Below are 26485 nucleotides of genomic sequence, written 5' to 3'. Positions count from 1 at the left end.
ACATTGGATCACAGCACCCAGAGGTAATAGACATGAAAAGTGGACACAATACTTGCGTAAATGCAAAATGACATATTGCTAGGGCGCTTTTTTAACCACCAACGTTAATGGAAATGTTAAAAGACATGTAAACAATGCGCTAGAGTATAATGAGTAACAGCAATAGTTGCTAGATTCCTGGTACCAGTGACAATGAAATAAAGTTTTTTTTTTCCCCCTCCATCATTAAAAACACCATATGTGTTACATAGATAAAACAAGGCTCGTTATTATATACATATAAAAACGTCTTCTCAAATGTAAAAACATATATGGTTAAGATCATAAAGTGCTAGTGCAAAGGCAGGAATCCTACTCATAGCAGCATTGAATATCACTACGTCTAATCAGTAGCTAGACATAGAGAAAATAGTGTTGTGAAACATTCATGTCCAACATGTCTAACCTTGTAGTGCCTGAAAATATTGCCAGAGTGGGCTATAATTATTCATTTGTGAATCTATATTGACAACCCATAAAGTGCAAGATGAAAGTGAACAGTGCAAATGGTGTACAAACATAAAATAGTCAACTACCAAGTGATGACTAACTGTTTTTTTCAGAAATGACTCGTGACGAGATGTCAGAATACATACAACGAGGTTTTGTGCCTGGAGAAAATATGTTCAATTATTTCATCCATAATCACCTTACTATGTACAGATACTTTACATTACCGAAACCCTCAACGACTTGAGTCTAACTCATCTATATGTATTTCGTATGGTCGAGATGGATCTGAGGGCCACCCACTATCAAAATTAGAGGCAAGTGTAGAAATCCTCGGTGGCATTCAACCCACCTGGGGTTTTACTGTCGAATCGCAGGATACATTTGGTCTCAGTAAGACGCAAGAGTGCCTCCCTATCACCTCCTCTTCTTAAAGGGCCAATGGCATCCACAACAAAATATCGCAACAGATCACTTTTGTTGCCATGATGTGTTTTAAAATGTCGTGCCACCGGGAATGATGCATCATTGGTATTAATCGCCCTGATGTGCTAGAGTACCCTCTTGTGAACCTGCAGTTTGGTGCTTCCAACATAACGCAGGCCACAAGGGCACTCCAGCACATACACAGCAAACTCTGTTTTGCACGTGAGTTGATTGTTGATTTTATAGGGAATGTCTGAGAATGGAGTGGTGACTTCAGTTTTATTAACACCATGCTTGCAAGCTTTGCACGTTGCACATTTGCGAAATCCTCTACTCGTGCTGAGCCAGTTAACTGGAGTCATAATCTCAGGGCTAGATTTAACTAACTCAATGCCCAAAGAGCGGGCTTTCCTGAAAGTAATCAGCGGCTTCAAGGGCATAACCTCACCTATTGCTGGATCATTGCGGATGAGGTTCCAATACTTATTCACAATTTTCCTCAAGGCACCATGCTGTTTATTGAATGACCAGATTAATCTTGTCTGCTGCTGAGGCTCCACAACCTCACAAGCCCTATTTTTCTTATATATTAGGGCCTCTTGTCTGGACAATGCATTGGCCTTGCGAATAGCCATGTTGATATCTTTCTCCTTATACCCTCGAGCCAAAAATATCATGCGGCTGACTTGCTGAGCTGACTCACATTCCTGGTCTGTGCTGCAAATGCGTTTTATTCTGAGCATCTCCCCATAGGGGATGCTGCGAATAAGATGGGGTGGGTGGTGGCTGGTGGCATGCAGCAAACTGTTGCCTGCCGTGGGTTTCCTGTAAAGTTTCGTCTGTACATGATTGTCAATGATAGTTAACTCAACATCCAGAAAATAGGCAGTGGTTTGACTGATATTAGCAGTAAATTCCAGATTATATACATTTACATTGATGTTCCTTACAAAAGCTTCTGCCTCCTCAAATGACCCACGCCAAATTAAAAATATATCATCGATATATCGATGCCACTGTACAATGTTATTGCAGCAGATGTCTTTGAAGTCACCATGGAGGACCTGCCTCTCCCAGTAGCCCATATGTAGACAGGCATAACTGGGAGAGAAACAGGCCCCCATGGCCACTCCTCTGACCTCTTGGAAATACTGCTTATTAAACATGAAAAAATTGTTGTTTAAACAGTGGCTGATCATGGCAATGAGCATCTTGTTGTGCTGTGACAGCACTGCTGGTCTAAAGTCTAAGAAATATTGGACTGCTCTGACACCGTCCTGATGGTGAATAGACGTGTAGAGCGATGTCACGTCCAAAGTAATTAGCCAGCAATCAGGGTCCCATACAATGTCGTTGATTTTTCTAAGGAAATCTCCTGAGTCCTGAATAAATGATGGTAAGCCTCTCACAATGTCCTGTAAAAAAGAATCAATGTAGGTGGCAGTGTGCTCCAATAAACTCCCGCAGGCCGAAATAATTGGTCTGCCAGGAGGGGTAGTTGCATGCCTATGAATTTTCGGAATGAGATAGAAGACTGGTATTATAGGATTCTCATTCTTCAAGAACTTCAGTTCTTCCATACTCAATAAGCCCATGCTCCGCCAACCTAACAATAGGGAAAAGAATTCAGACTGAGACCTAGTGACAGCTATTTTATCACACCGTCGATAACATAATGGATCGTTCAATTGTGATTGGGCCTCCTCTAGGTATAATGTTCGAGGCCACAGAACGACGTTGCCGCCCTTATCAGCTTGGCGCACAATTATGTTTTGGTCTCCTTGAATTCTCTTAACCAAATTGGTATATTGATTATTTCTTCGGACCTGTTGGTGGGTATTTTTCAAAACTTTGGTGTGTAGTTTTTTGATTTCCTTAGTTGTCATCTCATGGAACACATCAATATTGTCGTGTATCATCACCGGTGTAAATGTGGATCGAGTTTTGAATTGTGTGAGGCCAGCCGTACGTAATCCCCCCGGATCTTCGGTGCCCTGGGAATCAGATTTCTCAGCTAATAAGGATTCCAAGATCTGTACACCACGTAGATCATGAGTATTCAACTCGGCTGTATCACTAGTGACTGGCACATTGGTCAATAACTTGGGGCCTCTGTTGTGTAAGAAATGTTTTTGAAGTTTTAACTTACGAACAAATTTAAACAGATCCATCCGTGTGTTGGGATAATCAAAATTGCATGTTGGGCTGAAAGACAAACCCAGTGGCAAGATGTCGATTTCTGACTTAGTGAGTGCAACCCCAGTTAGGTTGATTACTGAGGCACAAGAGAGAGGGTCTATTGCTGTTGCTTGCGTGCATTGTTCCACTTCTTTTGGAACCTTTTTTTTTTTTTTTGATTTTTTTGCGCAACGTCTACTGCGGGCTTGTTGGCGTTTGCGGCGCTTGATGTTGTTGGCTGCCCTCCTTGCTGCCACTGCCTCCGTGGACGCAAAGCGTCTCGTCGGTCTTGGCGCAGGCAATCCACCTCCTGCTCCAACGAGAACCGGGTAAACCCCAATTGAGCATTGCTTCTTGCCACCTCTGAATCTGACCCGCTGTCACACAGGGAACTCACATCTGATCTTGATGAACTTGTAGACGCCCCAGGTATAGGGATTGTGCAAGGATGACTAGATGAGGACGTATTAGCAGATGACTTGGATGCTGCAGCTTTTATATATATATATATATATATATACTATATATATATATATATATATATATATATATATATATACTATATATATATATATTCAATGAAAAAACCATTGGTTTTAGGCCATATATAGTTAGGGATTTGCATTTACAAAACCTTATTTTACTCGCATAAAACCATTGAAATTCCATATATAGTTATAAGCGCTAACTATATATCGCGCACCCGCAATCCACTGCTGATGATGTCACATATTACATCATTCATGACATGGTTAGTGACATCACTGATGACATCACTGATGACATCTCAAATGACATCACTGATGACATCACTGATGACAACATCCAGTGACTGTATGTTTCTGTAAAGTTAAAATATGTTTTACATATTGAAGAATGAGTGGATGTATAAGTGTCTGGATGAAGGATTTACTAGGTGCATGACTGACTGATTGAGTGAGTGATTAAATGTGTCTCACTGAGTGCATGGGTTAGTGACTAAACTGTTTTAATTTGTGCATCATTATATCTGTTGTTCTACAAACTGCTGCATATGTTGATTTGTAGCTATATGAGTAACTGTATGGCTTATTGATTGGTTGTCCAAGTATTTGTATGGGAGACTGAGTGTTTGTGTATGGGTGGCTGGGAGGTGTGTGACTCTGTACATAGATGTGTGAGTAGTTAATTCACTATATGTATAGATTCAAAAGTGCATGTGCAAACAGCTGTATGGGCGGTTGACTGGGTGCATGAGTGTATTGGTGAGTGAATGGATATCTCAGTGCTACATGTCAAAGTAAGTACATATGTAAAACACAGTACATGTGAGAGTTGACATATATAAATAACTGTGCATAAGAGCCAGTGAATGTGTGAGTGGCTGTATGGATCATTGTGAACTTGTATCAGGGATTGTATAATAGAGTAAATATGTGTTAGTATATGTTTGAATAAGTAAAGTTTGTATAACTGTATAGTTGAGGAAATGGAGGTGTGATTGATTCTTTGCATGACTGACTAGGTGTGTGAGTAACTCCATGGATGAGTGACAGTCTGTGAGTGTCTGTTTACACTGATTGTATCTAAGGTTATATTAGAGTCTGAAGAGGTTCATCGTATTATCACATGAATGATATCATCAGTGATGTTATCAGTCATGTCAAATGAGATGTTTTCAGTGATGTCATCAGTGATGTCATTTGAGATGTCATCAGTGATGTCATCAGTGATGTCACTAACCATGTCATGAATGATGTAATATGTGACATCATCAGCAGTGGATTGCGGGTGCGCGATATATAGTTAGCGCTTATAACTATATATGGAATTTCAATGGTTTTATGCGAGTAAAATAAGGTTTTGTAAATGCAAATCCCTAACTATATATGGCCTAAAACCAATGGTTTTTTCATTGAATTTTCAAGGTTTTGTAAATGCTAATTCCTAACTATATATCCACTATAACCTATGGTTTTTTCTATGAATTTCATTGGTTTTTTAATAGCAAATATGAAAAGCTTTAAAATGTCAAGTACGTGATAGATAAAAACATTTTCGTATTTATGCACGCTGATGTGCTTTGAACGCTGCACCCCCCCCCCTCCCCTCTTTTGTCTTAGTAGTACTCTCTCTTTGCAGATAGTGAACGGTAGTTAACGCAAGCCTTTGCCCCCGTTGTAATCCGTCGTGCCTGCTTGTCTCTCCATTTGATTGATTGTTGTCCAAGCATTTACTGTTTTAGAATTGGTTCTCTTTGGATCATTCTCTATTTACAAACAAGCACAAAGTCGCAATACTCTGTTTAGTCTTTGCAGATAGTGAAAAATCGTGTAAAAAAAATTAAAAGTAATCGAGCAAAATCAGTAGGCCACTAATTGGATCTCTTTTTGACCTCGCTAAAATAGAAATATTAGGAACAACCCTTCATGAGAAATACGAAAATAGTGAGTTGAACTGAGCTCCACACCATGAGGGCTGCAAGACAGCTCGGCTCCGTCACCCATCCCGCCCAAAATAACAACAAACCCTATGCAAATATTAAAAATATAGACAACACACCAGCAAAGAAACAGGGTAAAACATTTTATTAAAAAACTATTTACATAACGTTGGTTTATAAGATGATGTCAGTAGTGGACCGATGTGTGAATAGATCGAAAACAGCACAAGGCTCCAAGATCCGGATGGCAAGCTCCTGGATGTTGGGTGCCATAGTTTAGAGTTCTGAATTTCAGCCTTTTTCAATGCCTGTGCTTTGTTGAATCAAAATGGCGGCTTGACACAAAGCTGACTCAAGCGTTGCTACTGATGCTATGCAGACCAAAACTGGTTTTCAGTTTGTACATTTTTCTAGATTTTTCAATCCAAGTTTGGTTGACTTTGTAGAACGATGGCTTCAGATTTTCAACATACGGTGTGGTGGCGCTGACTGGGAGGGGGCGCTTCGCTCCTGCCCCCTCCCCAAGTAAGATTTTCATACGTGAAAGTACGTTAATGGTTTTGGTCCCTGAGATGCTTCGATGTCACTGCCATTCTCAAATAGCATAAGTTCTGGATGTTGGGTGCCATAGTTAAGAGTTCTGAGCAGTGCTTGTAACACTGTCTGAAGCTTATTTCCACCTACTGCAGCTTCACTATTCTCAAAGTAAGTGAGTGTCGTTTGTGGACCTGACTGCATTAGAAAACAATGTGATATGTTACCTTCCTAAACAGCTTGACGGAGGCCCCTGAGGGGCGGTGTGATGGCCATGGACTCGGAGAAGACGCTTGGCTCCGACACCCTCCCCAAGTCTTATAGCACTGGTGTAGCCTGAGATCGCCCCCGACATAGGCGGCCAGCTCCCGGGGTCCGGCGGAACTTTTTGCCTTTTGATGACTCTTCAATTCTGGACCTTGTCCCACAATCCGTTTGACCTGAAGACAAGCTGTAGTGGGGCGCCCCTTTATCGTTTTAGTTGCCATTCCGCCCGCTTTTGCTACACTGTGCCTCTTCCGCCATTCAGCTGTTTACCGCCCGCTCTTGCGACTACAGCGTCTCGCTCACCATGTAGTTGAGTTGCGCCCGCTCTTGCGGTGCAGCGATAGGCGGCTGCCACAGGACTCTCAAAATGGCGGCCGGCTCTTCGGTTTTGGGCCTGGTCCACTAAAATGGCCCTGGGACACCTTGGAACTCGGACGCTTCCCTGATAGGGCTTGGGTCCCATTCTCGAAAAGCGTCCCCTCAGCCGTGAAGATTCTACAAAAGTCTTGGGGGCCTCCGACTCCCGCAGGCTTCTGGTGGGGAGCGGCTGCCATGATTGCTCGTGGAATGGCCACGACGGAGCTACGAGATGGTAGTGGTCTCATGCTGACGCCAGCTTTAGTCTGAAACATCCAGAAACACTATAGACTACCAATTCGATCAGTTCCGGTAGCGCCCCAACATGACCCGGAAGAGAAGAACTTGCCCTCCCCTCTTTGACTGATGGTTCTTGTTGCCTGTCCCCTCTGTTGTCATTTAACAGAACTTTTTGGACTGCTGAAAGGGGTTGTGTTCTGAACGCTGGTTGGTGGAGACATTTAGACTATATTCTTGACCTACGTTGTCGCGTAATGCGTTTTATGACACGCCGCGTTAGCGCACCCGGAAGTGATCCGAGGCGCGGCGCGCAGTGCGTAACGTAAGCATAACAGGTCATGTGACTTGATAATAAAACTTTTCATTGGTTCATTTTACTTTTGTTAATTTAATGATGAAAAGCTTGGTCATATGACCTAAAAATTACGCTTTTTATTGTTTTCGAACAATATTTTTTTTTCAAACATATGTTATAATATTCCAGGCTAATGTACTTTCCCGGAAAATTTACAACTGTCTTGCAAGTAAAATATATTCCTTTTTCGAGAAAAAGGGCGTTTCTTCCTTCCATGACGGAGCCGTTGAGTAAAAGAGATTCGGCCTGCTGTCTTAGTCGCCGATACGCCTGATTATCAGATTCTTATCGATCACTTTATGTTGCAGACATGAAAAACACAACTGCCCTTGACCATTTATCTTTACTGCGTTCCTACATATTATACCTTTTATCCGTCATGTAATTGGACTGCTTTATTTCACTTGCCTTTTACTGATTCGAAAACAGTGACTAAAAGTAAAAACTTTACCAATGTAAATACTACTACCGTGTTTTGTTTTAAAAACCTTTATTGTGAAAATGTCAGTATACAAATACGGGCCTATAACCACGTGGGCCGGCCACGGAGCAAACTGAAATCGTATATGATGAGGAGACATTTACACTGTAGAGGAACGTAACGAGCGGGGCATTAGGTTGCAAGAACTAAGGTGTCTAACAGTTGCGGAATCGGTGGACATACATTTTGTAATTAAAATAGAACAGGGCCACTTACAATAACATTTTCTAGATATACATTTGCGGGCAAGGAGTTACGAGTCCCATTTATACCGGCGCCATTTTGGGCGAGGCCGGGCAGGTCCAAGATATAGTCAAAATGTCTCCACCAACCATCGGCCAGACCAGAACCCCTTTCGGCCCTTTATGCTACAAGATGGTGTCTTCCATTCAGAAAATATTGTTGGCAGCATTTTGAAAGGAAACAGAAACAGCCGTTCTCCTAGTGAGTTTCACATTGTTACATTTAGGAAGAATGTTGAAGAGTAGTATGTGGAAAATCTGAAGCCATTTTTCTACAAACTCTCAATCAGACTTGGATGGAAAAAAAAAACCTGAAGAATGTACAAACTGAAAACCAATTTTTGTCTGTATAGCACCAACAGTAACGCTTGAGTCAGCTTTGTGTCAAGCCGCCATTTTCATTCAATCAATAGCGTCCCCCTGCACACATTCAGGGACCTGGTCGTGTCTTCAGATGAAACGCATTGTAGGAAAAGAAGCAGAAAGGAAAAGGCAAAAAGTTCCGCCGGACCTAGTGAAGCTGCAGCAGGTGCAAATAAGCTTCAGACAGTCTTACAAGCACTGCTCAGAACTCTCAACTGAGGCACTCAACATCCAGGACTTGCCATTCGGATCTTGGCGCCTTGTGCTGGTTCCGACCTATTCACACATCGGTCCACTACTGACATCACCTCATAAGCCAACGGGGTACCCCACGCCGACTTTCGGCGCAGCATTGTAGGATGGCCACACCAGTGCGGCAACTTGCTGGACACAACATCGGGGCCATCCAGATCTCGGCGCGTTCGACTCACTGTACCGCAACAGTGACCGCAACTCAGCTGGACACGCCGTCTTTCGGCGCAGCATTGTAGGATGGCCACACCAGTGCGGCAATTTGCTGGACACCACCTCGGTGCCATCCGGATCTCGGCGCGTTCGAGTCACTGTACCGCAACAGTGACCGCAATTCAGCTGGACACGCCGTCTTTCGGCGCAGCATTGTAGGATGGCCACACCAGTGCGGCAATTTGCTGGACACCACCTCGGTGCCATCCGGATCTCGGCGCGTTCGAGTCACTGTACCGCAACAGTGACCGCAACTCAGCTGGACACGCCGTCTTTCGGCGCAGCCTTGTAGGATGGCCACACCAGTGCGGCAATTTGCTGGACACCACCTCGGTACCATCCGGATCTCGGCCCGTTGTGCTGCCTTCGGCCTATTCGCACATCGGTCCGCTACTGACGCCGCCTCACGTGCCAACGGATTTTCTACACTTTTTGTAGCCCTATGCCGCATAACAGGTCATGTGACTTGTTTATAAAACTTTTCATTGGTTCATTTTACTTTTGGTTTCCTAAAGATGGAAGGCTTGGTCATATGACCTAAAAATAACACTTTTCATTGGTTTAGAACATTTTTTTTTCCCAAACGATGAAAGCCCCACCTTGTTTCTGGATCATTCAGACTGAAGCTGGCGTCAGCATGAGAGCACCACCATCTCGTGGCTCCGTCGTGGTCATTCCGCGAGCAATCATGGCAGCCGCTCCCCACCGGAAGCCTGCGGGAGTCGGGGGCCCCCAAGACTTTTGTACAATCTTCACGGCTGAGGGGACGCTTTTCGAGAATGGAGCCCAAGCCCTAGCAGGCAAGCGTCCGAGTTCCAAAGTGTCCCAGGGCCATTTCAGTGGACCAGGCCTAAAACCGAGGAGCCGTCCGCCATTTTAAGAGCCATGTGGCAGCCGCCTATCGCTGCACTGCAAGAGTGGGAGCAACTCAACAACATGGTGAGCGAGACGCTGTAGCCGCAAGAGCGGGCGCAACTCAGCTAGATGGCAGCCACCTGGGGAGGCCCGTTCACGCCGCCTCCCCCACGCCCCCCCCCGGGCCGCCGCACGCCAATTTTCGGAGCAGCATTGTAGGATACCAAAACCAGTGCGGCAGTTTACTGGACATCACCTGGGTGCCTGTCGTACATGTTGTGTCAGCCATGTGACACTGGACACAGACCGCTACTGACGAGGCCTCCCCCCGCACCACCCGGGACGCCCCACGCTGTTTTTCTGTGCTGCATTGTAGGATCCCTAAACCAGTGCGGCACCCAGGCGACATCACCTGGGTGCCGTCCAGAACTCTGCACGTTGTGCTGCCTTGGGACTATTCGCACAAAAGACAGCTTCTAACCATTGTTGCTTTTTGTGTTGAGAAATGTTTAAATGTTTTTAGTTTTTGTTCCGTTAGTTAAAGTTAATAAAGTTTTATAACCTTACTTTGTTGGAGTGTTATCTATTTTTTTTAAAACGGGTGAATGGGGCCTTGAATCGGGTTATTGTCATGTGTGGGCTTTGGAAGTGTGCTGCTGCAGGATCGGACATTTCAAACTCAAATGCACGTTCTTTTTCTTACCTTTCCGAAGCATGGAGCGCAATAGCAAGCAGAGAAAGGGTGATGCACGTGTTGAACACTACCTGACCTGGCAAGTTGCTGGCAGTGCCCCCCCGCCCGTTCCTGAAAGAGGGCACACACACACACCGCCGCTCCGAGTACTTCACAAATCTTTAAAAGACCATGCGCTTGTTCATGAGGCTTAAATGGTTTATCACCTCTTCTAGAACCCCTGCATCGACCCTCTGACGTTTCCTGGAAAAATTACCATGTAACACAATACCAAGCCCTGTCAGCTGAAACCCCCAAGGAATCGTGGGGCATATTATCAAGGGGGTTTATCTCCGCTTTTTTGGCTTTAAAAGCCTTGAAAGCGGAGATAAAATTATCTCCCTATTACCAAGCTGTCGCTAACACCAGTTAGTGACAGCTAAAAGGAGATAGCGACCATCTTGGGCCCCGCTTTGCATGTCAGTGATACTTATCACTAATGACATGCTAAGTGGCGTGCCAAGATGTTAGCGACTGGAAACAGTCCCTAACATGGCTACCTTCTATTACCAACTTTTGGAGATATTCGCGCTAAGCGCGAATATCTCCAAAATCTAACACCTGCCCTGAGCAGTTCTTAGCCATGTTATCCAATGGGAGGTGGATAACATGGCTAAGAGCATTTGCTCGATAATACATGAATATCGCTGACTTTTCTGCGATAATAGGAAGGTTTATCTGCGATAAAAATCGCCGATGTGCGGCGATAATTTTTGTCTCTAAACAAGTTAGAGACAAAAATTATCGCTAGTTGTTCGTAATATGCCCCCGTGTTTTTGCTTGCAGAAATCGGGAGGCGGGAGACTAGCACTGAAATCAGTAGTCACACGCCTGAATCGGGAGGGTTGGCATGTCTGAATTCTCTACAGCTGGGGCCATAAACTACATCCGCAGGGGTAGGTGATAGCCTGGGACCAGCCTGGCATCTAAAATGGCTGCCGTGCACGACAAAATTGTGGCATTGGAAAAAAGGCAAGATGGCGCAGCCGCTGGAAGAGATGTATCAACATATATCAGCCTCCTCAGCCACCCTCAGGAAACATAGGGGATTAGGATACGTCTCCCGCACCCACTTATACCTAGTAATTTAATTAACGAAGCACAAAATGGCGAATTCCCGTTTCGCTACCAGTTTGCGGCCCAGTTCGCGGCCCGTGAAGCGCTTAGCCATGTTATCCAATGGGAGGTGGATAACATGGCTAAGAGCATTTGCTCGATAATACATGAATATCGCTGACTTTTCTGCGATAATAGCAAGGTTTATCTGCGATAAAAATCGCCGATGTGCGGCGATAATTTTTGTCTCTAAACAAGTTAGAGACAAAAATTATCGCTAGTTGTTCGTAATATGCCCCCGTGTTTTTGCTTGCAGAAATCGGGAGGCGGGAGACTAGCACTGAAATCAGTAGTCACACGCCTGAATCGGGAGGGTTGGCATGTCTGAATTCTCTACAGCTGGGGCCATAAACTACATCCGCAGGGGTAGGTGATAGCCTGGGACCAGCCTGGCATCTAAAATGGCTGCTGTGCACGACAAAATTGTGGCATTGGAAAAAAGGCAAGATGGCGCAGCCGCTGGAAGAGATGTATCGATTTACAAAAGGGGGTGGTGATGAACAGAGTGTCTGAATTGAGCAGACCACTCTTACCCAGTCCAAAGATCAGGGCTTGATCCATCACCGTTATTTATCTCACTGCCCCAACCCAGCTCAGAACCTGGCTATATGCAAATCAGTCTGTCCCTGGCCCAGTGCATCATGGGAACAGGGCAGACTAAACTACCAAGCCAATTCTTTACCAGAAAGGAGACAAGCTACCGGGGACCGGTTTCTGGCATTTCAGCCTCTTCGGCCCGGCTTGCTTGAATCCTGATGGAGCAGTGAGAAAGGGACTCATGTCTGAGTATACCCTGCCACACCTATAGTGGCCAAAATCGATTTACAAAAGGGGGTGGTGATGAACAGAGTGTCTGAATTGAGCAGACCACTCTTACCCAGTCCAAAGATCAGGGCTTGATCCATCACCGTTATTTATCTCACTGCCCCAACCCAGCTCAGAACCTGGCTATATGCAAATCAGTCTGTCCCTGGCCCAGTGCATCATGGGAACAGGGCAGACTAAACTACCAAGCCAATTCTTTACCAGAAAGGAGACAAGCTACCGGGGACCGGTTTCTGGCATTTCAGCCTCTTCGGCCCGGCTTGCTTGAATCCTGATGGAGCAGTGAGAAAGGAACTCATGTCTGAGTATACCCTGCCACACCTATAGTGGCCAAAATCGATTTACAAAAGGGGGTGGTGATGAACAGAGTGTCTGAATTGAGCAGACCACTCTTACCCAGTCCAAAGATCAGGGCTTGATCCATCACCGTTATTTATCTCACTGCCCCAACCCAGCTCAGAACCTGGCTATATGCAAATCAGTCTGTCCCTGGCCCAGTGCATCATGGGAACAGGGCAGACTAAACTACCAAGCCAATTCTTTACCAGAAAGGAGACAAGCTACCGGGGACCGGTTTCTGGCATTTCAGCCTCTTCGGCCCGGCTTGCTTGAATCCTGATGGAGCAGTGAGAAAGGGACTCATGTCTGAGTATACCCTGCCACACCTATAGTGGCCAAAATCGATTTACAAAAGGGGGTGGTGATGAACAGAGTGTCTGAATTGAGCAGACCACTCTTACCCAGTCCAAAGATCAGGGCTTGATCCATCACCGTTATTTATCTCACTGCCCCAACCCAGCTCAGAACCTGGCTATATGCAAATCAGTCTGTCCCTGGCCCAGTGCATCATGGGAACAGGGCAGACTAAACTACCAAGCCAATTCTTTACCAGAAAGGAGACAAGCTACCGGGGACCGGTTTCTGGCATTTCAGCCTCTTCGGCCCGGCTTGCTTGAATCCTGATGGAGCAGTGAGAAAGGGACTCATGTCTGAGTATACCCTGCCACACCTATAGTGGCCAAAATCGATTTACAAAAGGGGGTGGTGATGAACAGAGTGTCTGAATTGAGCAGACCACTCTTACCCAGTCCAAAGATCAGGGCTTGATCCATCACCGTTATTTATCTCACTGCCCCAACCCAGCTCAGAACCTGGCTATATGCAAATCAGTCTCTCCCTGGCCCAGTGCATCATGGGAACAGGGCAGACTAAACTACCAAGCCAATTCTTTACCAGAAAGGAGACAAGCTACCGGGGACCGGTTTCTGGCATTTCAGCCTCTTCGGCCCGGCTTGCTTGAATCCTGATGGAGCAGTGAGAAAGGGACTCATGTCTGAGTATACCCTGCCACACCTATAGTGGCCAAAATCGATTTACAAAAGGGGGTGGTGATGAACAGAGTGCCTGAATTGAGCAGACCACTCTTACCCAGTCCAAAGATCAGGGCTTGATCCATCACCGTTATTTATCTCACTGCCCCAACCCAGCTCAGAACCTGGCTATATGCAAATCAGTCTGTCCCTGGCCCAGTGCATCATGGGAACAGGGCAGACTAAACTACCAAGCCAATTCTTTACCAGAAAGGAGACAAGCTACCGGGGACCGGTTTCTGGCATTTCAGCCTCTTCGGCCCGGCTTGCTTGAATCCTGATGGAGCAGTGAGAAAGGGACTCATGTCTGAGTATACCCTGCCACACCTATAGTGGCCAAAATCGATTTACAAAAGGGGGTGGTGATGAACAGAGTGTCTGAATTGAGCAGACCACTCTTACCCAGTCCAAAGATCAGGGCTTGATCCATCACCGTTATTTATCTCACTGCCCCAACCCAGCTCAGAACCTGGCTATATGCAAATCAGTCTGTCCCTGGCCCAGTGCATCATGGGAACAGGGCAGACTAAACTACCAAGCCAATTCTTTACCAGAAAGGAGACAAGCTACCGGGGACCGGTTTCTGGCATTTCAGCCTCTTCGGCCCGGCTTGCTTGAATCCTGATGGAGCAGTGAGAAAGGGACTCATGTCTGAGTATACCCTGCCACACCTATAGTGGCCAAAATCGATTTACAAAAGGGGGTGGTGATGAACAGAGTGTCTGAATTGAGCAGACCACTCTTACCCAGTCCAAAGATCAGGGCTTGATCCATCACCGTTATTTATCTCACTGCCCCAACCCAGCTCAGAACCTGGCTATATGCAAATCAGTCTGTCCCTGGCCCAGTGCATCATGGGAACAGGGCAGACTAAACTACCAAGCCAATTCTTTACCAGAAAGGAGACAAGCTACCGGGGACCGGTTTCTGGCATTTCAGCCTCTTCGGCCCGGCTTGCTTGAATCCTGATGGAGCAGTGAGAAAGGGACTCATGTCTGAGTATACCCTGCCACACCTATAGTGGCCAAAATCGATTTACAAAAGGGGGTGGTGATGAACAGAGTGTCTGAATTGAGCAGACCACTCTTACCCAGTCCAAAGATCAGGGCTTGATCCATCACCGTTATTTATCTCACTGCCCCAACCCAGCTCAGAACCTGGCTATATGCAAATCAGTCTGTCCCTGGCCCAGTGCATCATGGGAACAGGGCAGACTAAACTACCAAGCCAATTCTTTACCAGAAAGGAGACAAGCTACCGGGGACCGGTTTCTGGCATTTCAGCCTCTTCGGCCCGGCTTGCTTGAATCCTGATGGAGCAGTGAGAAAGGGACTCATGTCTGAGTATACCCTGCCACACCTATAGTGGCCAAAATCGATTTACAAAAGGGGGTGGTGATGAACAGAGTGTCTGAATTGAGCAGACCACTCTTACCCAGTCCAAAGATCAGGGCTTGATCCATCACCGTTATTTATCTCACTGCCCCAACCCAGCTCAGAACCTGGCTATATGCAAATCAGTCTGTCCCTGGCCCAGTGCATCATGGGAACAGGGCAGACTAAACTACCAAGCCAATTCTTTACCAGAAAGGAGACAAGCTACCGGGGACCGGTTTCTGGCATTTCAGCCTCTTCGGCCCGGCTTGCTTGAATCCTGATGGAGCAGTGAGAAAGGGACTCATGTCTGAGTATACCCTGCCACACCTATAGTGGCCAAAATCGATTTACAAAAGGGGGTGGTGATGAACAGAGTGTCTGAATTGAGCAGACCACTCTTACCCAGTCCAAAGATCAGGGCTTGATCCATCACCGTTATTTATCTCACTGCCCCAACCCAGCTCAGAACCTGGCTATATGCAAATCAGTCTGTCCCTGGCCCAGTGCATCATGGGAACAGGGCAGACTAAACTACCAAGCCAATTCTTTACCAGAAAGGAGACAAGCTACCGGGGACCGGTTTCTGGCATTTCAGCCTCTTCGGCCCGGCTTGCTTGAATCCTGATGGAGCAGTGAGAAAGGGACTCATGTCTGAGTATACCCTGCCACACCTATAGTGGCCAAAATCGATTTACAAAAGGGGGTGGTGATGAACAGAGTGTCTGAATTGAGCAGACCACTCTTACCCAGTCCAAAGATCAGGGCTTGATCCATCACCGTTATTTATCTCACTGCCCCAACCCAGCTCAGAACCTGGCTATATGCAAATCAGTCTGTCCCTGGCCCAGTGCATCATGGGAACAGGGCAGACTAAACTACCAAGCCAATTCTTTACCAGAAAGGAGACAAGCTACCGGGGACCGGTTTCTGGCATTTCAGCCTCTTCGGCCCGGCTTGCTTGAATCCTGATGGAGCAGTGAGAAAGGGACTCATGTCTGAGTATACCCTGCCACACCTATAGTGGCCAAAATCGATTTACAAAAGGGGGTGGTGATGAACAGAGTGTCTGAATTGAGCAGACCACTCTTACCCAGTCCAAAGATCAGGGCTTGATCCATCACCGTTATTTATCTCACTGCCCCAACCCAGCTCAGAACCTGGCTATATGCAAATCAGTCTGTCCCTGGCCCAGTGCATCATGGGAACAGGGCAGACTAAACTACCAAGCCAATTCTTTACCAGAAAGGAGACAAGCTACCGGGGACCGGTTTCTGGCATTTCAGCCTCTTCGGCCCGGCTTGCTTGAATCCTGATGGAGCAGTGAGAAAGGGACTCATGTCTGAGTATACCCTGCCACACCTATAGTGGCCAAAATCGATTTACAAAAGGGGGTGGTGATGAACAGAGTGCCTGAATTGAGCAGACCACTCTTACCCAGTCCAAAGATCAGGGCTTGATCCATCACCGTTATTTATCTCACTGCCCCAACCCAGCTCAGAACCTGGCTATATGCAAATCAGTCTGTCCCTGGCCCAGTGCATCATGGGAACAGGGCAGACTAAACTACCAAGCCAATTCTTTACCAGAAAGGAGACAAGCTACCGGGGACCGGTTTCTGGCATTTCAGCCTCTTCGGCCCGGCTTGCTTGAATCCTGATGGAGCAGTGAGAAAGGGACTCATGTCTGAGTATACCCTGCCACACCTATAGTGGCCAAAATCGATTTACAAAAGGGGGTGGTGATGAACAGAGTGTCTGAATTGAGCAGACCACTCTTACCCAGTCCAAAGATCAGGGCTTGATCCATCACCGTTATTTATCTCACTGCCCCAACCCAGCTCAGAACCTGGCTATATGCAAATCAGTCTGTCCCTGGCCCAGTGCATCATGGGAACAGGGCAGACTAAACTACCAAGCCAATTCTTTACCAGAAAGGAGACAAGCTACCGGGGACCGGTTTCTGGCATTTCAGCCTCTTCGGCCCGGCTTGCTTGAATCCTGATGGAGCAGTGAGAAAGGGACTCATGTCTGAGTATACCCTGCCACACCTATAGTGGCCAAAATCGATTTACAAAAGGGGGTGGTGATGAACAGAGTGTCTGAATTGAGCAGACCACTCTTACCCAGTCCAAAGATCAGGGCTTGATCCATCACCGTTATTTATCTCACTGCCCCAACCCAGCTCAGAACCTGGCTATATGCAAATCAGTCTGTCCCTGGCCCAGTGCATCATGGGAACAGGGCAGACTAAACTACCAAGCCAATTCTTTACCAGAAAGGAGACAAGCTACCGGGGACCGGTTTCTGGCATTTCAGCCTCTTCGGCCCGGCTTGCTTGAATCCTGATGGAGCAGTGAGAAAGGGACTCATGTCTGAGTATACCCTGCCACACCTATAGTGGCCAAAATCGATTTACAAAAGGGGGTGGTGATGAACAGAGTGTCTGAATTGAGCAGACCACTCTTACCCAGTCCAAAGATCAGGGCTTGATCCATCACCGTTATTTATCTCACTGCCCCAACCCAGCTCAGAACCTGGCTATATGCAAATCAGTCTGTCCCTGGCCCAGTGCATCATGGGAACAGGGCAGACTAAACTACCAAGCCAATTCTTTACCAGAAAGGAGACAAGCTACCGGGGACCGGTTTCTGGCATTTCAGCCTCTTCGGCCCGGCTTGCTTGAATCCTGATGGAGCAGTGAGAAAGGGACTCATGTCTGAGTATACCCTGCCACACCTATAGTGGCCAAAATCGATTTACAAAAGGGGGTGGTGATGAACAGAGTGTCTGAATTGAGCAGACCACTCTTACCCAGTCCAAAGATCAGGGCTTGATCCATCACCGTTATTTATCTCACTGCCCCAACCCAGCTCAGAACCTGGCTATATGCAAATCAGTCTGTCCCTGGCCCAGTGCATCATGGGAACAGGGCAGACTAAACTACCAAGCCAATTCTTTACCAGAAAGGAGACAAGCTACCGGGGACCGGTTTCTGGCATTTCAGCCTCTTCGGCCCGGCTTGCTTGAATCCTGATGGAGCAGTGAGAAAGGGACTCATGTCTGAGTATACCCTGCCACACCTATAGTGGCCAAAATCGATTTACAAAAGGGGGTGGTGATGAACAGAGTGTCTGAATTGAGCAGACCACTCTTACCCAGTCCAAAGATCAGGGCTTGATCCATCACCGTTATTTATCTCACTGCCCCAACCCAGCTCAGAACCTGGCTATATGCAAATCAGTCTGTCCCTGGCCCAGTGCATCATGGGAACAGGGCAGACTAAACTACCAAGCCAATTCTTTACCAGAAAGGAGACAAGCTACCGGGGACCGGTTTCTGGCATTTCAGCCTCTTCGGCCCGGCTTGCTTGAATCCTGATGGAGCAGTGAGAAAGGGACTCATGTCTGAGTATACCCTGCCACACCTATAGTGGCCAAAATCGATTTACAAAAGGGGGTGGTGATGAACAGAGTGCCTGAATTGAGCAGACCACTCTTACCCAGTCCAAAGATCAGGGCTTGATCCATCACCGTTATTTATCTCACTGCCCCAACCCAGCTCAGAACCTGGCTATATGCAAATCAGTCTGTCCCTGGCCCAGTGCATCATGGGAACAGGGCAGACTAAACTACCAAGCCAATTCTTTACCAGAAAGGAGACAAGCTACCGGGGACCGGTTTCTGGCATTTCAGCCTCTTCGGCCCGGCTTGCTTGAATCCTGATGGAGCAGTGAGAAAGGGACTCATGTCTGAGTATACCCTGCCACACCTATAGTGGCCAAAATCGATTTACAAAAGGGGGTGGTGATGAACAGAGTGTCTGAATTGAGCAGACCACTCTTACCCAGTCCAAAGATCAGGGCTTGATCCATCACCGTTATTTATCTCACTGCCCCAACCCAGCTCAGAACCTGGCTATATGCAAATCAGTCTGTCCCTGGCCCAGTGCATCATGGGAACAGGGCAGACTAAACTACCAAGCCAATTCTTTACCAGAAAGGAGACAAGCTACCGGGGACCGGTTTCTGGCATTTCAGCCTCTTCGGCCCGGCTTGCTTGAATCCTGATGGAGCAGTGAGAAAGGGACTCATGTCTGAGTATACCCTGCCACACCTATAGTGGCCAAAATCGATTTACAAAAGGGGGTGGTGATGAACAGAGTGTCTGAATTGAGCAGACCACTCTTACCCAGTCCAAAGATCAGGGCTTGATCCATCACCGTTATTTATCTCACTGCCCCAACCCAGCTCAGAACCTGGCTATATGCAAATCAGTCTGTCCCTGGCCCAGTGCATCATGGGAACAGGGCAGACTAAACTACCAAGCCAATTCTTTACCAGAAAGGAGACAAGCTACCGGGGACCGGTTTCTGGCATTTCAGCCTCTTCGGCCCGGCTTGCTTGAATCCTGATGGAGCAGTGAGAAAGGGACTCATGTCTGAGTATACCCTGCCACACCTATAGTGGCCAAAATCGATTTACAAAAGGGGGTGGTGATGAACAGAGTGTCTGAATTGAGCAGACCACTCTTACCCAGTCCAAAGATCAGGGCTTGATCCATCACCGTTATTTATCTCACTGCCCCAACCCAGCTCAGAACCTGGCTATATGCAAATCAGTCTGTCCCTGGCCCAGTGCATCATGGGAACAGGGCAGACTAAACTACCAAGCCAATTCTTTACCAGAAAGGAGACAAGCTACCGGGGACCGGTTTCTGGCATTTCAGCCTCTTCGGCCCGGCTTGCTAGAATCCTGATGGAGCAGTGAGAAAGGGACTCATGTCTGAGTATACCCTGCCACACCTATAGTGGCCAAAATCGATTTACAAAAGGGGGTGGTGATGAACAGCTTGTTTCCTTCCCAGTGTAAGAATTGGCTTTTGTAGTTTGGTTTGCCCTGTTCCCATCATGCACTGGGACAGGAACAGACTAATTTGCATTCAGCCAGGTTCTGAAACTGGGATGGTGCAGTGAGCTAAAAAACGGTGTTGGATCTAGCCCTGATCTCTTGACTGGGTGAGAGTATTCTGTTTAATTCAGAGACTCTGTCCCTCACCACCCCTTGTTGTAAATATTTTTGTCCACCCTAAGCGTGGAAGGGTATACTCAGATGTGAGTCCCTTGCTCATTGCACCATCAGGATTCAAGCAAGCCGGGCCGAAGAGGCTGAAATGCCAGAAACCGGTCCCCGGTAGCTTGTTTCCTTCCCAGTGTAAGAATTGGCTTTTGTAGTTTGGTTTGCCCTGTTCCCATCATGCACTGGGACAGGAACAGACTAATTTGCATTCAGCCAGGTTCTGAAACTGGGATGGTGCAGTGAGCTAAAAAACGGTGTTGGATCTAGCCCTGATCTCTTGACTGGGTGAGAGTATTCTGTTTAATTCAGAGACTCTGTCCCTCACCACCCCTTGTTGTAAATATTTTTGTCCACCCTAAGCGTGGAAGGGTATACTCAGATGTGAGTCCCTTGCTCATTGCACCATCAGGATTCAAGCAAGCCGGGCCGAAGAGGCTGAAATGCCAGAAACCGGTCCCCGGTAGCTTGTTTCCTTCCCAGTGTAAGAATTGGCTTTTGTAGTTTGGTTTGCCCTGTTCCCATCATGCACTGGGACAGGAACAGACTAATTTGCATTCAGCCAGGTTCTGAAACTGGGATGGTGCAGTGAGCTAAAAAACGGTGTTGGATCTAGCCCTGATCTCTTGACTGGGTGAGAGTATTCTGTTTAATTCAGAGACTCTGTCCCTCACCACCCCTTGTTGTAAATATTTTTGTCCACCCTAAGCGTGGAAGGGTATACTCAGATGTGAGTCCCTTGCTCATTGCACCATCAGGATTCAAGCAAGCCGGGCCGAAGAGGCTGAAATGCCAGAAACCGGTCCCCGGTAACTTGTTTCCTTCCCAGTGTAAGAATTGGCTTTTGTAGTTTGGTTTGCCCTGTTCCCATCATGCACTGGGACAGGAACAGACTAATTTGCATTCAGCCAGGCTCTGAAACTGGGATGGTGCAGTGAGCTAAAAAACGGTGTTGGATCTAGCCCTGATCTCTTGACTGGGTGAGAGTATTCTGTTAAATTCAGAGACTCTGTCCCTCACCACCCCTTGTTGTAAATATTTTTGTCCACCCTAAGCGTGGAAGGGTATACTCAGATGTGAGTCCCTTGCTCATTGCACCATCAGGATTCAAGCAAGCCGGGCCGAAGAGGCTGAAATGCCAGAAACCGGTCCCCGGTAGCTTGTTTCCTTCCCAGTGTAAGAATTGGCTTTTGTAGTTTGGTTTGCCCTGTTCCCATCATGCACTGGGACAGGAACAGACTAATTTGCATTCAGCCAGGTTCTGAAACTGGGATGGTGCAGTGAGCTAAAAAACGGTGTTGGATCTAGCCCTGATCTCTTGACTGGGTGAGAGTATTCTGTTTAATTCAGAGACTCTGTCCCTCACCACCCCTTGTTGTAAATATGGAAGAGATGTATCAACATATATCAGCCTCCTCAGCCACCCTCAGGAAACATAGGGGATTAGGATACGTCTCCCGCACCCACTTATACCTAGTAATTTAATTAACGAAGCACAAAATGGCGAATTCCCGTTTCGCTACCAGTTTGCGGCCCAGTTCGCGGCCCGTGAAGCGCTTCTACTGTGAAAAATCATTTTTTTTTTATTTTCCCCACGGGACCCTTTAATAACACCAACAACATTCCTAGGGGGTCAAGAGGGGGATACCTTGCCCCCTTTGATTAAATTCCCCTTTCGTTTTTCACCTCTTCTTCTCTCTCGATCCTACCGAGAGACAAGATGGCGGCCGCTCCGGACTGTTTAGAATGTTGACAGACACCGGAGAGCCAATCAGCTTTCTGCGCGCAAAGTTCCGATAAGCGAAAAGTAAGCGGACCGGATCGCTGCCCGGAGCGCTGTTACAGATATATATCTTGATTTAAACGTTAATTTCTCAAAATCCACTGAAGCACATATATTGAGACCTAGCAAAGGCACATCGGGCTAACAGTCCCTACAATTTTGCCAAGTTTTGTGCAAATCCATTCAGCCGTTCGAGCTAAAAGTGAGTCCAACCGCCCTATGGAAAACTCAATGCAAAAAACGCGTTTTGGGACCCCCCTTTTTTCTCAGCCCCCCCTTGACGAAACCCCACCAAATTTTCAGGGGCTGCTCAGAAACAAAATGTGCCATTTTCCTGAAAATTTCAGCCGATTCCGTCCACAAACGCAAAAGTTATTAGACATAGAATTTTCAGAAATCCCATAGGGAATTAATCCTAACTATATATACCTACTGGCGATAGCCAGTAGGTAATATATATATATATATATATATATATATATATATATATGTAACATTCTATTGGGAATAACTTTAGCGCCGGTTGAGGAATTTGCATGTAATTTTCCAAAATTTAGGCAGGGGGGTCCCAAAACGTGTTTTCCCTATGTTAATTTCCATAGGACGATTAGACACGGCTACAGCCCGAACGGCTGAATGGAATTACACCAAACTTGGCAAAATTGTAGGGACTGGTACGCAGAAGTGCCTTTTCTATATTTGGTGAAAATTGCTCCAGTGGTTTTTACGAAAATTAACTTCAAAAACACATATATATATATATGCCTGCTTCGAGCGCTTACAGGTACGCATACCGGGGAGCGCACCCGGCGTGACCCGGAAGTGCGTGAGCGGAAAGCTGATTGTCTCTCGGTTGTCTGTGAACATTCCAAACGGTCCGGAAAGTCCGCCATCTTGTGTCTTGGTAGAACCGAGACACAAGAGGTAAAAAACAAAAGGGGAAAACTATAAAAGGGGGCAGGGTAGAGATCCCCTGACCCCCTAAGTTTTGTCAGGGGGGCCAAGGAGGACCCCGAAGGTAAAAAAAACGAATATATTTTTTTTGAAAATTTCGCGGAGTACGCGCTGGGTGCAATGCCATGTACGCGTACCCTGAGCGTACCACGGGGAAAACCAAAACAAATATAATAATTTTGGGCCTGGGGGTCCTTGTGGGACCCCCTGAGCAGGCCTAGGGGGGTCAGGGTGCTTCTACCCTGCCCCCTTTGCACCTTTGTTTCACTGCTTTCTTGTGCCTTGGTTCTACCAATATACATAGAAAAATTGTGCCTTGAGGTATTATTTTGTCTTAATAAATCTTTTTAACATGTCATTTCTATGTACCATGACTCCAAGAAACATCAGAAAACGTGGTATTTCAATTCAGAAGTTTTATATCATATCTGAAACCAATGTATTCATTTAGGTACTTCACAAGTAAGGCAACACAAAGACACTACTACATTCAGTGAATTTCCCGTAGTGTGTTACACCGTTGGTATAATATGTACAAACAATATATACATATAGAATGCTACTGAAAGTACAGTCAGCTCAGTCCATCACTTTCTTTTTTTATCAATCCTGTTGTTGGTGATTCTTAACCCAAAACGGTGCCGTTTTCTGATGTTTCTTGGAGTCATGGTACATAGATATGACATGTTAAAAAGATTTATTAAGACAAAATAATACCTCAAGGCACAATTTTTCTATGTATATTAATTACCCAGTTCCTTGGGGAATATTGGGTTGCCCTCTTCTAGCAACTTGGTTCTACCAAGGCACAAGATGGCTGCCAACACTTCCTGGTTTGGAGTGTTGACAGACAGTGGCAGCCAATCAGCAAGCCTTTCACAGGAAAGCAGCATGCTCATTGGCTATCAATACTTCTAACCAGGAAGTGTTGGCATTCATCTTGTGCTAGGTAGACCGAGGCACAAAAGAAGCAGAAAAACAAATGTGTAGAATGCAAAAAGGGGGCAGGGTAGAAACAACCTGACCCCCTAGAGATGCTCAGGTGGTCCCACAAGGATATTAACATATTTAAATGTTATCCGCTAATAGAATTAGCATTTAAAAAACCTTGCAAATTCACTGAAAAAAACAGAGGTTTCAGGCCTTATATAGTTAGGAATTAGCATTTTAAAAAACCTGCAAATTCACTGAAAAAACCACTCGACAATGTTCGACCATCCGGCCTGAAGATGCAGCCTGCTTTTAAATGCGCATTTCTTTTTTCTTTTGCCAATGCGTCTCAGGGCATCAATGGACAATTAACATTGTAAACAAACGCACAAACTTATTAAAAGATGATTTCTTACCTGCAGGAAGAACACCATGTCCCATGATGCACCAAGGGATAGCGTAAAACCCGCACGCTCATGGTGGGCGGATATGGCTAAATAAAACCAGAAAAAGAACCTGCAGGGCTTGTGTGTGCTGTTTATTATGCCCAGGAAGAAGGGGCTTGATGCCCTGAAACGCGTCGGCAAAAGAAAAAAGAAACGCGCATTTAAAAGCAGGCTGCATCTTCGAGCCGGATGGCCGAACATCGTCGAGTGCACCTCTAATGCTTCAGGGCGATTTGTGGAATTATAAAAACGCGGCTGCCCCGGCCGTGAGAGGTAGCAACATCGTCAGTTTGGACTCACCAATGGTACCAGCTGATTGAGGCCGGTATTCTGAACTTGTCAGGATTGAAATTGGCACGATGTTCCATATGCTAATTGAGCAAGCTTTGAAATGTGTGACTCACTTTGAGTTTTAATGGACAATTAACGTTGTAAACAAACGCACAAACTTACTAAAAGATGATTTCTTACCTGCAGGAAGAACACCATGTTCCATGATGCACCAAGGGATAGCGTAAAACCCACACGCCCATGGTGGGCGGATATGGCTAAATAAAACCGGAAAAAGAACGTGCAGGGCTCGTGTGTGCTGTTTAATATGCCCAGGAAGAAGGGGCTTGATGCCCTGAAACGCGTCGGCAAAAGAAAAAAGAAACGCGCATTTAAAAGCAGGCTGCATCTTCAGGCCGGATGGTTGAACATCGTTGAGTGCGCCTCTAATGCTTCAGGGCGATTTGTGGAATAATAACAATGCTGCTGCCCCGGCCGTGGGAGGTAGCAACATCGTCGGTTTGGACTCATCAATGGTACCAGCTGATTTAGGCCGGTATTCTGAACTTGTCAGGATTGAAATCGGCACGATGTTCCATATGCTAATTGAGCAAGCTTTGAAATGTGAGACTCACTTAGAGTTTTAATGGACATTTAACATTGTAAACCAACGCACAAACTTACTAAAAGATGATTTGTTACCTGCAGGAAGAACACCATGTCCCATGATGCACCAAGGGATAGCGTAAAACCCACACCCCCATGGTGGGCGGATATGGCTATATAAAACCTGAAAAAGAACCTGCAGGGCTCGTGAATGCTGTTTAATATGCCCAGGAAGAAGGGGCTTGATGCCCTGAAACGCGTCGGCAAAAGAAAAAAGAAACGCACATTTAAAAGCACGCTGCATCTTCAGGCCGGATGGTCGAACATCGTCGAGTGCGCCTCTAATGCTTCAGGGCGATATGTGGAATAAATACAACGCGGCTTCCCCGGCCGTGGGAGGTAGCAATATTGTCAGTTTGGACTCACCAATGGTACCATCTGATTGAGGCTTGTATTCTGAACTTGTCAGGATTGAAATCGGCACGATGTTCCATATGCTAATTGAGCAAGCTTTGACATGTGTGACTCACTTAGAGTTTTAATGGACAATTAACGTTGTAAACAAACGCACAAACTTACTAAAAGATGATTTCTTACCTGCAGGAAGAACACCATGTCCCATGATGCACCAAGGGATAGCGTAAAACCCACAAGCCCATGGTGGGCGGATATGGCTAAATAAAACCAGAAAAAGAACCTGCAGGGCTTGTGTGTGCTGTTTGATATGCCCAGGAAGAAGGGGCTTGATGCCCTAAAACTCTTCGGCAAAAGAAAAAAGAAACACGCATTTAAAAGTAGGCTGCATCTTCAGGCTGGATGGTCGAACATCGTCGAGTGCGCCTCTAATGCTTCAGGGCAATTTGTGGAATATAGATATATATATGTATCTTAATATTAAATATATAAACATATTTAAAATGTTTACAATTGTAACTTATTAAATATCCATTAAACAATTTATATCAATTACTAAATAAACATGAAATAATGTAGATATATTTTGTTTGAGCGTATGTTTTCATCCAAATTAAAAGAATATTTACATGTAAACAGAAACATTAACTAAAACCTTTTAATAATATATTATGTAGTACTATAATATATAATATAATTGGAACATATTTGTAATTTTAATTTATTGATAGAATTATGTGCATTTAAATAATTAAATCATTCTTTTTCAGAGAAGAGTTAATGCATTAGTCATATAGTAATAAATACTGATAATAAATTATTTTTACCTGTATTAGCACTATATTTTAATACAATATTATACAATTTTGCAAATATTATGTAATAATTCTAATATATTTCTGAACAATATTGACATTT

At 45.8% G+C, this 26485-nt stretch overlaps 1 protein-coding gene across 1 annotated transcript in view; it reads right to left on the bottom strand.

Moving 5' to 3' along the window:
* Nucleotides 1-24773, bottom strand: part of LOC147674032 (uncharacterized) — a 42098-nt gene extending 17325 nt beyond the window's left edge. The window contains exon 1 of the mRNA XM_086945554.1: nucleotides 24749-24773. Within this exon, the coding sequence (XP_086801680.1) occupies nucleotides 24749-24773 (25 nt within the window). The remainder of the gene's footprint in view (nucleotides 1-24748) is intronic.
* Nucleotides 24774-26485: the final 1712 nt, after the last annotated feature.

The sequence above is a fragment of the Lissotriton vulgaris genome, chromosome 12 (assembly GCF_964263255.1).
Source record: "Lissotriton vulgaris chromosome 12, aLisVul1.2, whole genome shotgun sequence".
NCBI classification, from domain to species: domain Eukaryota; kingdom Metazoa; phylum Chordata; class Amphibia; order Caudata; family Salamandridae; genus Lissotriton; species Lissotriton vulgaris.
This window is presented reverse-complemented; position numbering and strand designations above follow the sequence as displayed.